The 14,241-nt window shown below is 36.2% G+C and overlaps 1 protein-coding gene across 4 annotated transcripts in view; it reads right to left on the bottom strand.

The window, feature by feature from the left end:
* Positions 1-14,241, bottom strand: part of LOC134540664 (UDP-glucose 6-dehydrogenase) — a 46,428-nt gene that overhangs the window by 7,501 nt on the left and 24,686 nt on the right. For all 4 annotated transcript variants that reach the window (XM_063383539.1, XM_063383547.1, XM_063383563.1 and 1 more), the window contains exons 7-8: positions 12,711-12,805; positions 9,241-9,444 (exon numbers count right to left, since the gene is read on the bottom strand). In XM_063383539.1, the coding sequence (XP_063239609.1) occupies positions 9,241-9,444; positions 12,711-12,805 (299 nt within the window). The remainder of the gene's footprint in view (positions 1-9,240; positions 9,445-12,710; positions 12,806-14,241) is intronic.

The following is a 14,241-nucleotide window of genomic DNA, read 5'->3' as shown; positions in this document are numbered from 1 at the left end:
CTGTATACGTTTATGGACTCATTTGAGTTCTCCTCTTGGTGCACTGATTCATCCCCCACCCAAAAAGAACGGAGAGAGATAGCTGAATGAAAGAATAAAACAGAGAGTGTGCAAATGAGCTTGTTTCAGAAAAAAAAAAAAATATATATATATATATATATATATATAGAGAGAGAGAGAGAGAGAGGCATTCTATACAGTCAGTGGTGAGTGCCTTGAATTTTATATTTGCTACGAGCGCAATTACGTTCCTCCTTGTTCAACCAGCAGCATAGAGAGCGCTACCTGTTATGAATTCCATATTTTGTTCTGAGTTTTGGCATGTTTCAAAAAGTAGAATTGTTTAAAGAAACAGTAACACACAGTTTTTTTTATGATGCGAGTATTTCAACACAGTAATATTTAATGTTAACTAATCATTACTGATAAATCAATAATTATTGATATCCTGAGCAGTTATTTTTAAGTGAGTAGTAATTTTGTTAGTTCGTGTTTATTTACAAAATTGTCTTCTTTCTCTTTTTCTGCCATTTTACCCCTTACGATATACATATGAGTCGAGGTTTGAATTGCTAAAGAAGTTTCACTTCTATAATGTGTACTGAATTACCGTATTTACCTGAATGCAAGACGACTATTTTTTCTACCGGCAACGGTAAAAAATTTCACATTCGTCTTGCATTTGAAAATCTTTATTTTTGATGGTAGTTTGTCCCACATTTTTAGGCTAATACAATGTGAAATTAATTTTATGGGTACAGGCAATAAATAACTATTAACATTATTATGATTTAATGAAAAATACAGTACAATTTGTACGCAAAAAGATTATAAAAAACATCTACGGTACTAGTCGCCATGCTTTGTTTATTTGCGCTCACGCCATAGATAATATAACAAACGCTGGGCTGCAGGTAAACACTCAAAAGTGAATAATTAAATTAAGGCCTTGGAAGCGTCAGCCCAGAAAACAAAACAATAACAACAATAATCACAGAGGTGCCCAGACGTTGTATAAAAGAATTTTATTTATAACCTCCTAGCAACTCTAGTAGGCTATGTGGATCGGGGATGAATACTAATGAAATAACAAGACTGGTGGTTTGATTTATATAAGTGCCCTTTTTACTAAAATAATTTACTTTTTTTTTTTTTAATCTTTTAAGTACACTGGTATTAAAACATATTGATTACAAAATGGAGGGAGCCCCGGGGAAACAAAATACATATAAAAGTAACACCATAATACATCTTGAACTTAATACTGGTTTTAAGTTAGCTCGCAGGCTCAAAAGAAAAAAACAATTACATTGAAATTTAATTATGTCCTGTGTGCTGGCACCGGATGTTTCAGCAGATTAAAGTCCAGAAGAAATCATTTTGAGTAGAAACTTGGAGATAAACTCAGAGTTAAACTTGGGGTGGAGATTGCAGCTAATTTTGGAGCTTGCAGCTAATTTTGGAGATAATCTTCGAAGCTAATTTTGGAGCTCATTTTGGACCTCAACCTCGAGGCTGATTTTGGAGGCTGATTTTGGACGCTGATTTTTGGAGGCTGATTTTGAACCCCGCCCAAAACAGCGGGGTGAAGTTCATGTAGACTGCCTCCAGGAGCAGGGAATGCAGTTCGCGGCACGGAAGTTCTCGGTAATCATGATTAGAGAAAATGAAATAATTTAGATTAACAAAAAAAACTATTGCGGGCAGCAAAATTTAAAAATAAGAAAATTGCGGCCTCTATGCCTTGACGTTGGCGACTACATGACGTAGTGTCGAGCCTGGGACGAACAACGGAGATTAACTCTCGCGGATCGCGACGCGTGGTCTGCACAGACCAGATGCTGCCCGCCGAATCTTCAAAAAATTGCGTCGGGGCGCCTAATTAAAGGAAGCGACTGCCCCCATCCCAAGAAAGGGGGGGTGGTGATTGCCCGAAGGTGTCCGGAGATGCCCGAAGGGGCGAAGCAGACTGCAACATATTCGCCGCGCTCTCACGCGAGTCGTAGGCGAACTAAAATCGCAATCGCACTGCGACTGCTGCCAAGGTCGATTGTGACAAGCTGTCTCTTATGGGAGGGATGAGTAGTGCGCTCTGGTGGCCAAGACGAGAACCTGTCTGTAGGGTCACAGAAACGTCCGCTAGAGTGCAGTGGGAGCGCTCGCGACCAGCACTCAGAGCAAGGTTAGGGATTTTTCCCGCCGCTAGACTTCGCTGAGGGCTCTGTTTGACAAGTGGGAATGTCCTTGGGGAGACAATGTCTCCGCCCGGGGTTCACTGGGGGTCGTTGCTCCGGGTTTGAGTTCTCGTGAAGCCACAGGTGGATGATGAGGGGAGGGGGGTTTAAATTTGCTAAGTCGCCTGGGAAAGGCGTCATGTGGACCGTCCCGAGGCGTCGCCGCTGGCTGTAACTTGGTCCAGAGGCGTGCTTGCAAAACCCTTACCTATGCTTGCCTCCGAAAAATGAAAGTTGCTAGCAGTGGGGTTGGGGTAGCGTTCTCTAGCACGAAAGTCATTCTGTTACATGGAGAAAACGTGACGCGAACCGCGGCCGAAATGCTGCGATCACAAATCGTCAGCAAACAGTATCTAATTGAAGCCTGCGAACAAGCGCAGGTGCACTGGGTAGCACAAGCTTATGTCGGAGTGTACAGTAATGGAAACAAAATTTAATAAAATTAAAAAATACAAATTTATTATTTGGTTTCCTTCTTTAAAAATTAAAAATTAAATTTAAATTTGTACATTTGTGCCTGAAAGTGGCACTGAAACGGCACAATAAAGTATGCACGAAAGAAGACGTGAAACCTAGACTTGGGAGTTGGTAAACCAGGTCATTTCTCATGCTGAATTTTGTAGTACATGATATCTCCACTATGTTGCGAGCGCTGTAACAATTTTAGTAACCTAAAGTGTTGTATACGTTTTAACAATGTTATTCTATGTAAACGAAATTGTTTATTTTCGTTAATAAACAAATGCGGTAAATTGCAGGAACCTAAAATGGATAGTGTTGAAAGGCGAGGAACATCAAGTTCTTTTATAAAGAAAGGCTCTCGAACATATCACGATGCAAATTTTAAGCTCATTGTGGTAAAATATGCAGAAAAAACAACAGTGCTGCATCAAGACGTTTTGGCATATCTGAAGCAAACGTGCGACGGTGGCGGTAAAATGTTTATTTATAGCTTGTTATATACTATTTTCTGGTTTATAAAGGTTAAAAAGTTGACCTCGTCTTGCATTCGAGTCGTCTTGCAATCGGGTAAATACGGTACACCTATCTTTTATGTATGTAGTATGTTATATTGTGATGGAGCGTTATCTGTTGATATTTCCAATTGTAATTCAGTTCTTGTCTTGAATTATATTGTACTTTTTGTATGTCTTGTGTGCCGTAGTCTCTGCAGGTATGAAGTGCCTGTCAGTATCAGATGACTATCTGCTGGTAATGCCTATCTGTTCAAGTTTTCTCCTAGCAAGTGGTAACTACGAGCACTTAACGTCTACCTAGGATTGCCACTTCATGCCTGTAGGGACTACACTATCCTTTGTATCGTGTTGTATGTCTTGCCTACCTAAAAACGTTCCCTACCTGTTGGTGGGCATGTTACAAATTTAAAAAAAAAAATAAAAAAAAAAAAAAATATTCCAACCATGAGCATGCACGCACCATCACAAAGTCCCACCCTCATATCTTCATACTTCAAATGTGATTGTTTTAACCCTTAGAGTCCTGTTCATTTTAATACATCTGGTAACAGTCACCTGCTGGCCTTTACATGCTTCACAATGAAGTGTTTCCAAAGAATTTGGATATCGTAATATTACGTGAAGCTGCACATAACTGTGTTGCTATTAGACTACTTAATTTAGCTTGCCATCAGTTTTTACCAATATCATTACTACAAATTACCATTATGCCTGGCTAAGATGATGATCGTACTTGCACATACATAAACACTACAAAATATATTTCATCTGAAGTTTCCAGTAGTTGGGTGTTAAGTTCTGTCCATGATTATTCAATCATTATAAACTGTTACCGGTTGAACGTAAATAAAAGAGCTTGAACTGAATTTAAAACTTTATTCTTCTCTTGATGAAAAGACATGTCCTTTGCACAATATGCCCAAAATAAAACTCTCACTCACTTTAGTACATCACTCCTCAAAATCCTGTGTCATCACGAAAATATTGTCCCTAGCGACCTCTTCGTCTGCTAGGTACTGAATAACAAGGAAGTACGTGGACCACCCGGGCCTGCACTACACGCCTGGGACTTAATTTTTTATTGAAAGTCCGAAATAAGAAAAGAAAAAAAAATAAGGTTATAACTTATCACAGCATGGCCCTGGCACATAGATGTGAAATTATCTGACCTTAAATTGTCTTAAAAATATTTCTTGAGCCGCAGAATGGCGCAACCTCTCGGAACACTACTCCAACACTCACTGAGGCTACCTGACCGCCCACAACTACGCAGCGTATAAGCTGTCACATGACCTCAACAACCAATCAGAGCACAACACTGTCCAAGAACACAACAGTACACAAATTTCCTTATCCTCACAATGAGGCTTTTCCTGCAAAAAATAAAACATGAAAAATCACAAAGTTCTTTCTGATTAGCTGGTGTAAAAAAGTCATAATTTTACTGCCTCCCGTGGGAGCAAAAATTTTACGATTTTCCCATCATGATAAATACATACAGAACACACCAGAATGTCTTGGCAACTGAAAAAATGTCTGGAAACTTGATGCTGTCTAGTCTCACATTTTTTTCTTTTACAAATACAATACACCTATCCCTCACTAAGCACGACTAATTCATTCCTAAAAATGCTCGTGTTATTCGAAATCGTGTATTCTGAAGCATTAGTTTCCATAAATAGCAATGCTAATTTATTTAATGTGTTCCAAAATTGTGTAGAAAAATATACTTTATGTAATATAAATGCGTGAATAACACTCATCTATAAATATGTCACACCATTTATCTTTATATGCCTCCCATCACACTTTATATGACAATATGACACTGCGTAACGGGAGATACGTGGTTATGTACTTTATCATCAGTCGGCTGTCTCACTTGCCCGCCCGGGCATAACCTTCAACTCACGTCGCGTATCTTTCTCGCGTATCTTTCTAAACCATCCTTTACTGAAAGTGAAACCGATATTACGGTTCAGATAATTACATTTTAATTTTTCACAAATTAAAGTGCTTATTCGCATGTCACCACCTGGTTCACACCAATCCTCTCAGGCCAATGATTATTTTTTACATTGCAATATTCATTTAACAACCTTTTCCACATGAATCATCTGTTCATTTCTGTTACGGTATCAAATATATTCCCGCTAGTACAACCAACACCATCAGACTTATATAAAATTTTGGTAAGAGTCCTTATTTTGTACGATTGTGCGCACAGTTGACTTGCTTAAAACATAAGCATGGCCTTCATGACAATCTGCGCGACGTAATACTTCTAGTTTTGTCTCAAATATTTGAACACGATCCATTATGAGTAGGGATGGTGATTTTTAGTTTTTGCTAAATAGATGCTAAAATATGCTAAATTATATTTTTTCCGCTATAAAATGCTAAATCTAGACTATTCCGAGATAAATGCGAAATCAAGGTAAAAACGTAGATTCGTCTTCACTCTACACAATTTATTTACCGATTGTATTTTGTTTCAGTTCAGTATCAAAAGAAACCATCATTTTATGGCGTATTCAGCACAAGTATCTTATTGTCACGTCATTCACAACTACTATTGTTCGTAAATATTGAATGTAGAATGGCCATCCATGCCTCGCGATTGTAAACAAAGCAAAGAACAACTAGCTGGAAGATTGTCCGTCATCTTGCAGAGTACAGTTTTCAGGCCACCATATTGCGACATCTCTGCTTCGTTGCGCTAACAATTGTAAGTCCCATTTTCTGGCTGTGTTTCACGTTAAAGCCGCATTCTTGTGTAGTCTGTGTAATCTTGCGTGTTTACAAATACGTGCATACTTGTGAATGTGTTGTATACTGTTATTTCTCATGGTAAAAATTGTACGAAACGTCATTCCCATTCGCAATCGCATAAATGAATATAAAAGTGAACAGTTATAGGAAAGTGATACAAATATTTTAATGCGCAATTTATGTAATCGCCATCTGGAATGGAAAAAAAAAGATTTGCTTGAAAAGCACATTAAATATGAGGGACATCAGACTGCAAAAAAAAAAAAAAAGATTCACCGAGAAGTCGGTTGAAGAAAAAACGGCAAGCAACGGTTTCTTTTTTAAAAATATACTTTTCTTCAGTAATGTAAAATGAGAGAATTGGCTAAATTGTGTTTTTTAAATGCTACAAAATGCTAAATTTCAAATTCAAAATGCTAAATGTCATTATTTTAAATGCTATAAATCACCATCTCTAATTATGAGTGATCAAGCACATACAGTTACCGGCAGCTGAATGGGCAGACGTTGCTTTTGTTTGAGTGAATTCCCTGCCACTGGCTAGACTGAGTTCACGGCCCGGTTTGTGGCCAGGCGACAATGGTACGGCACGGCGGCATACACTCCATAGCCACAATTAAACTTGTCATAGCTGATGTTTGTACAACAGCCGATAGCGTAGACAGACCTGCACGCGCATCTCTTCCCCCCTTGTTTGGCTAACTGTATCCCACGGCACATCTGTTGTTTACAGAAGTTGAAACAGACTTCGTGGTGTCGTGCTCGACTTTTTTTTTGCCTGCCGAGATTTCGCGTTTACTGAAATTTACAGACGTGCTATTCAAGACTGAGGCAGTAAAATTCACATTGCGCTAAATGAATCCGTGTAATCTGAAGACGTGCTAAGTGAGGGATAGGTGTACACAGTGTTCCAAAAACATAATTATAGCATCTAAATAAATAGAAACATAATACCATAGACATAACAACAATGTTCAAAGCGAATAAGAACTGAAAGATGTTTACACAAATACTAACCTAGCAAGCCATGTGAAAACCAGTAACAATATAGCTAAAAGGCTTTTCTAAATAAAATATCTAAATACAAAAATTACTTTTAAGAATATTCAGAATGACACAAAACCAGTATGAAAAACTAGGCCCCCATGACCTTAGTGGACCAAATAATCAGCTGATCTACTGTCTCACTGGAAAAAAAAAAGAAAAAAAATATAAAAATACTCTGCAAAGTTGAGGACAGCAGGGGTCTTGCGATGCTACAACGTAACATTAAGTTTGCAGCAGTCAGTGTTAAAAGTTACAGCCTTGGTTACCCATAATCATCTACACTGCAGAGCTTTTAAGCTGCTGATAACATTTTAATTGTTTCAAAAAATTAAAAAATAATAATGAAACTTTCCTTAGTAGTGTGCGTAAATTGTATTATTTAATTTATGATCAGAGTAAATAAAATAAAATGGTATAATTGTGGTGTTGAAAAAGCCATTGAAAAATATGGAATAGTAAATTTTTGACTGTAATTAAATTAAAATTTATTTTCAATTATTTAAGGTTGTCTGTATGACACTCAATTACTAAAAAATAGAACTAGTATCAATTTTTTTTTGTGCAGAAATAAGAAAAATATTTTCTGTATATTATTTCTTTATAATATTGACGTCGACCAGGGCTAGGCCCTCCTTAAGCCTGATGTGCCTCATGCCGCTGCCGAACCCCTCTCCTTCCACCGACATCCTCTATTTCAAACCTCCCGCCAACGTGTGTGTGTGTGTGTGTGTGAGAGAGCGCGCGCGCGTGCATTTGCAAGCCGAACGAACGTGTAACTATCGCTGAATACACACCACGAAAGAGTGCAGGCCATCAGATGTAGTTAACTCTGCACTCGACAGAGAGCGCGTGCTGAATGCACTCAGCGAGATATCGATATTCGGCTACGTGTGCACACACTATACAGGAAGCAACATAACCAAACAGATAGCGCGCGTTGCATGCATCGGTGAGATATCGATATTTGGCTATGTGCGCGCGCTTTATATGGTAAGAAACCTACCCAAACATTAATAATTGCAACAAGCGCTGGCTACAATTTTGTAAGTGGTACACCGCGGCGACGCAGATGAATAGATGAAGGTCTTAACGTTGAAAAAGTCTTTAAAAGAAAATTTAAACCTCAGGCAACTTAGTATTTCCGTTAATTAAATAAGTAAGAGGTAATATCTGAATAAATATTAGATTTCTATTTTAAAATACATTGTTCTATACGGAAAAAATACCCACACAAAGCGCTCGGATTCTAATAGCGGGACCAAAAACATCATGCGACGTTTACGCGAGAGGTTTTTTTTTTTATCCAAATTTTGACGCCCTAAAATATGGGTGCGACGATTATGCGATAAAAGAGGGTATGTAACTTAATTAATTAAAACTCCCCGGAGCGTTTTGTATTATTTGGCGAACTTGCACATTCGGGGCTGGTCCACGCAGTGTCCAGGTTGGCATGAAATCTGGACTACGTGCTGTTTTTTGCATGCATTGTCAGTGTACATGTCGGCGCAATTAAAACTCAATATTCACCCGACTCGTTGCACTCAGTTCTCAACAACGAGTTTTCCAGTACAGAGACGGAGGTGTGTAGGGTGCCTCAAGACCCCACAAGCAGTAACATAGCATACCCGCCGCTGAGAGCGGGCAGGTGAATGCTAGCAGGGAGAAGTCAAGCCTAGCTTCACATGGGTCACATCACAGCCCAGGGACCGAGTCAGTATAGCTGGGTCCACGTGCCCATCCACGTGGTGGCGCCCAAGGTCTACACGTACGCCGATCCGAAAACCCCTCCTCACGACAATATATTTGTAGAGAAAATTGTGTTAGAACATACATTACATCAATGATATTTACCAATTTTTTGTCTCTCCTTAATATGCCTAACGCTGCACTATCTGTTCCTTCTGATTTTAATTAAATTAATCATGTCAAAGAAGTATAACTGATAATGTGCATACTTAACAATTTTTAATAGGTTAATAAACATCCTTTCTTTTATGCCGAAAGGCTATGCTAATGGATTAGGCTAGGGGTAAGCTTACAAGCTAAACTGAACTTAATCTTATGTTTAAAAAACCACAAGTCTATGTATTACTTGGAACTGGAACCTAAAACCCAGATATGTGTAAGTCATTTACAGCTTTCTAAAAATATTTATGTGCAGTTATGATTTCTTTTTTATTGATTTAATCCACTTGACATGTCATTGGTACCTTTGGATCGTACACGTGGAGTTTCGCGCCTTCTAACAGCAACTTCCCAGCGACGTGAATGGCCGGCGACTCTCGGGTGTCTCCAGTGTCCTTCTTGAATGCAAAACCGAGAATCGCGATCTGCTTCCCGGACACGGTGTTGAAAAGCGACTCTATCACCCTTGAGGCGAAACGTGACTTCTGGTAGTCATTCATGTCAATGACCTAGAAACAAAATGAGCACAAACTATGTCCAAAATCGTATCTTCCCAGACAAGAGAACAGGATTTTTACAAGAAAATAGGTATATTATTTGTATGGATAATCTTGTATAAAACAGGAATTACAAAATGTTACCAAGTTCAGTGTGTTTGCTGATGTTGAATGGCCATATCATTGTTCCTAACATAAGAAATAAGCATTGTATTTTCAGATGCAATCATATTAATATATAAAAGTTAAGTTTGTAGGTTTTGATGTTTGTTATTCAATTACATCTTTACTAGTGAACCAATTTTCATAAGGTTCAGACCAGAGGTAGCTCATAAACTACATTAACACACAAAAGAGGCTAAAAATGGGTCAATTCTAGGGGTGTGCGAATATTCAAAATTGCAAATATTCGTGCAAATCTAATATTTGATTCGATTCACATTCGAAACCAAATTAGGTATTTGAAAATTTCAAATATTCGAAAGTTTTCGAATGTATTAAAATATTACTTTTATTTGACAAAACGTGTGATACAATAATATGTCGAACCTCGAGAAATCATTTTCTGAGAGACTTAATGGAAGAAAAAAAAAACTGTAAGCGGACCTTTACTTACATCAAATTTTAGGTTAGGTAAATGGGCATACTGAGAACAGTTAAAGCCAATGTAGCATGAAAATTATCATAAATGCTTACGATTTTACTGCAAAATTTACGTGATGTATAGCATAATTAATTTATTATATCCAGTTGTCCTTAGCACAATTTTTGGGCGAGCCATGTTTGTGCCATATAAAAGTGTAAAACTATTTAAAACAATGCCAGCGCATCAGCTTTCAATAATAACCTTTAAAAACTAATGCACACATACTCTTTGGTCACCATTCTATTAATTTTACTAATACAAATCTAGAGAATTTTTTTAAACAATAGAAAAGTAAACACAGCGGCCATCATGGCTACAGCAAAAAAGAAAACGTGTCCGTTTGTGGTTATGGCCAGCAGAGCGGCCCATGGCCAGAGAATTGTGTCGCTAGAATTGCTCCAGCGCAATCGCTTTTTAAACTACCGAAAATGTTACGTAAATAATTAGATAAAATTAAAAAGACAAGATAAACCAAATTCATTAAAAATTATTTTGCCTTGACACGCTTGATTCCAAAAGTCTCTGAGAACGGAATATTGACCATGCTTACGAGCTTGTAATAAACAACTCTTCGATATATCGATTGGTAATCGCTTGACTATTTATTGCGGAGAATAAAACTGATACATCGAAGATCTGTTTACTTTCATAAACTACTTTTGCAGTTTTTAATTTTCAGAAGAAGAAGAAGTGAAGTTCAGAACGTTGTATTTCTGCTTCTGGGAACATTGTCACTTCCAAGAGGCAATGCCTGGATCCAGAACATGTAAAGGAATTGGTCTTTTTGCACTGCAATTTACGTAATGTTAATGGCAAGGTGTAGGCTTGGCTTTTGAAGAAGACATTTCTATATCACTGACTGAGTTTTATTACTAAACCATTAGAAGAGACATAAAAATTTACATGTTACTTGAGTAATAAAAATGTATATAAAGCTAAAGAACATTACTCTTTTAAACAACAATTTATTTTATGCCAAACTTTGACTGTAATTTATTCAGATTTATACCTAGAACTTAATTAGAAAATATTAGCAAATTATTCACTATTCGCAAATATTTTAAATTATTTGATTCACATTTGATTTGCATTGAAAAAGTCACATTCGCACAGCCCTAGTCAATTCTGTTCTAAATAAAAAAAATTATTGATGGTAAGATATTATAAAAATACAAAAAAGGGGTGTTTTTCCTCTGTGTCTGCCAAGTAAAACATGTGAAGCATTGAAGTTATTCCTATGTTGCTACAAAAGCCAAAAATTTTGCTATAAGACCAAAACATTGGGCTTGCCATATGTTTATATAATTACAGAGCATTACATTTACATTAATATATATTAGTAAAACCACACAAATAAACGCCTGTACTCAAAAACTGTAGCTGGCTCATGTACAGTCCTACCCCAAATAAACAACGAAAGATCGCTGATATTTTTATATCTGTAATAGTTTAAATACTTTTCATATTGAGTACAATTATTCTTTAGTGCTAAATCAATTTGGAAAAAAAAATTAATAATTAATTAATTAACACACAAGCTATACACCATTACAAATTTCACCCCTAAGGGAGTGAAAAATGCTAAGTTTGTAGTAAAAAAAAATCAGATTCAAATGAGGCAAAAAGTACAAAATTGAGAAATAGTAAAAAATACAAAAAACTATAAAGGATATTTTACCGTTTCCCTTCATTGATCAACTAACTACATGCATTAACAGTGACACATAGTTTTTTTTAAAGATAATTAAAATATATATATATATTTTTTTTCACAAATATGTTATGACTGTTACAATATTCAAAGTGATAGAGAGTGCATCCTAACGCTTTGCGATAAAACAGAAATTGAACTTGTACCTGTAAATAAAAATTCATAACACTCAGATATATTCAAATAATTAATTAATCAATTAATTAGATCAAGGGGCTCACAACATTTTAAAAATGTTTACTACTTATAGTGTTATTAAGCTGCTTCGCATAAATATCCTAACATTACTACAAAAGACAAATCTAAAAAAACGCAAACATTCAGTACATAAATAATCATAAAAAAATTTTCTCTTAATTTTGCTTAGGCCCATTTTACAATGGCACTAAAATGTAAAAACCGGAAATGAATTCACACCCGCAAGATATTTATCTATGTTTCACTATCCGTCTGTCGCTTATACAATGCACGGAAACATAACAAACGGCAACCAATGAGATTGAAATTCATTGTTACGAAAAATTAATTTCCTTAAAAACATTTTTGAGATAAAAAAAAAGTCCGGATTTATATAATAAAAAAAGAACCACAAAGTAATAAGCTTCTTGTGCTTGTAACAATTTGTCATGTATTTATAACGCAAACAAACATGGCTATCACCGCTGCCAAATACTTTGTTTCTATTGGTCGCATGAATGATGTGAACGGAGGAGCTAAGCATTGTCGAGCTAATTTGTATGGGTCCATGTTCGCATGCATGCCATTGTAGATGATAAGTTCCGTGAGATTCGTGTCCATTTACGTGTCATTGTGGAAATGACTTTCAGCGACTAATTTAAAGTGAAAACAGGACAGAAGACACTGGCGTTTAAATCGCTCTCCAGCGTAAGCTAGGAGACAGGAGACGATGCATTAACTGACCTGCTGCCAATACGTAGCCACCTCGTGGAGGTTCAAACTCTCGCAGATGTACACCAGGTTCAGGATGTCCTTCTGGAAGCAGCTACCTCCGAAACCTGGCCAACCGCAACACCAGAGTCAGCGTCAAACAAGAAGAGCTCCATTGAGAGGAACATTCAGGTGTAAGTCGTCCTTTACACGACAACTGGCCAGTTCCAGCAGTTACGAGCAATCGGAAATTTTTATGACTTCCCGTTAAAATTAATTTACAGTACAAATATATGTCTAAATACATTTGAAGTACTTTTAAATGAATGTTCAATAACATTTTGAGATTAAACAACTGAAAAATAAAAATTTTAAATGTACATACCACATTGTTTACATGATAGGGCTTGGGCCTAGCATTCCTAAGTAGGCACTAACAACATTTCTGAGTTACAGAATAATAATGTTAATAATATAGAAAATATGTTTCAGTTCTAGGTAATAGGAATTTAAAAAGCATAAACATAATGTTTTCTATTATTAGAAAGATTTTCCAATTGTGTGAGGTAAACTAGACCTGAATGCTTCTCTAGCTTTACTGTCCAGAGATGCTGCTCACAATTTTGTATAGCACCAAAATGTACTTTTTTTTTAGGGATTCAAGCAAAGGTTTGGAAACTACCTACAAAGAGACATGCCATCATTGTGAAAGAATAGGTAATTTTAAAGCTTTTGCCCCCCAACATACACTGAATGACAGCAATTGCATCAGAATTATTTTAGATGAAGCTTTAATTGTTTCTTTACATTATTATGGGATGTTTGTATTAACTAGGCCTGAGCAAAGCTTTTACTGAGTGAATCAAATTGAAGCTTTTTTTAATATTCAATTTGACTTTGTCAGTTAATTTGCTAGTCATTGTATATAAAGCTTCGAATGTGATGCAAAGCTTTATGACTGCTGTGAAGCTTTGCATTTGTTGCGAAGATTTAAAACACTGGATGTCTAAGAATCGCTGCTTCTCAGTTATAAGCCCAAATTTTGCAACTTTGAAATTGTGCGTTTTTATTTCACAGGTGCAGATGCTCATAACTAAAGTAAGGAGTTTTTTTATTGATATGATCATTCAAATTAATACGAGGAAACCTATTTACATGATTGATTTTTCATTTTTTAGTGACTGTCATATTTTTTGAAAGTACATTTGAAATTTAAAATCACTGTTAAAAATTCCCTAAAGTAAATTTCATAGAATACATGTTTACATTTCTCAACATTTGAGAGTAACACCGATTTAGGATACATATCACATGGACATGGTAAGTCATAGATTTATAACACAGTAAGGAAATTTGCATATAACTTCTTTCTTTTAGAGTGACAATAGATAGTATCCATGTATGGGACCAATGAAATTATGTGCTGTGTGTAAGAACAAGAAACTGTTTAATTTAGTATTTTTTTTATTATATTTTAGTATTTAATTTAATAATTCGCTATCTTTCTGTTTATTAAAAAGGTAATGCAGGTTTTACGATATTTTTTTGTACTTCATGTGATATC

The sequence above is a fragment of the Bacillus rossius genome, chromosome 1 (genome assembly GCF_032445375.1).
Source record: "Bacillus rossius redtenbacheri isolate Brsri chromosome 1, Brsri_v3, whole genome shotgun sequence".
Lineage (NCBI taxonomy): Eukaryota > Metazoa > Arthropoda > Insecta > Phasmatodea > Bacillidae > Bacillus > Bacillus rossius.
The sequence above is the reverse complement of the archived record's forward strand: the minus strand, read 5'-3'. Positions and strand labels throughout refer to the sequence as shown.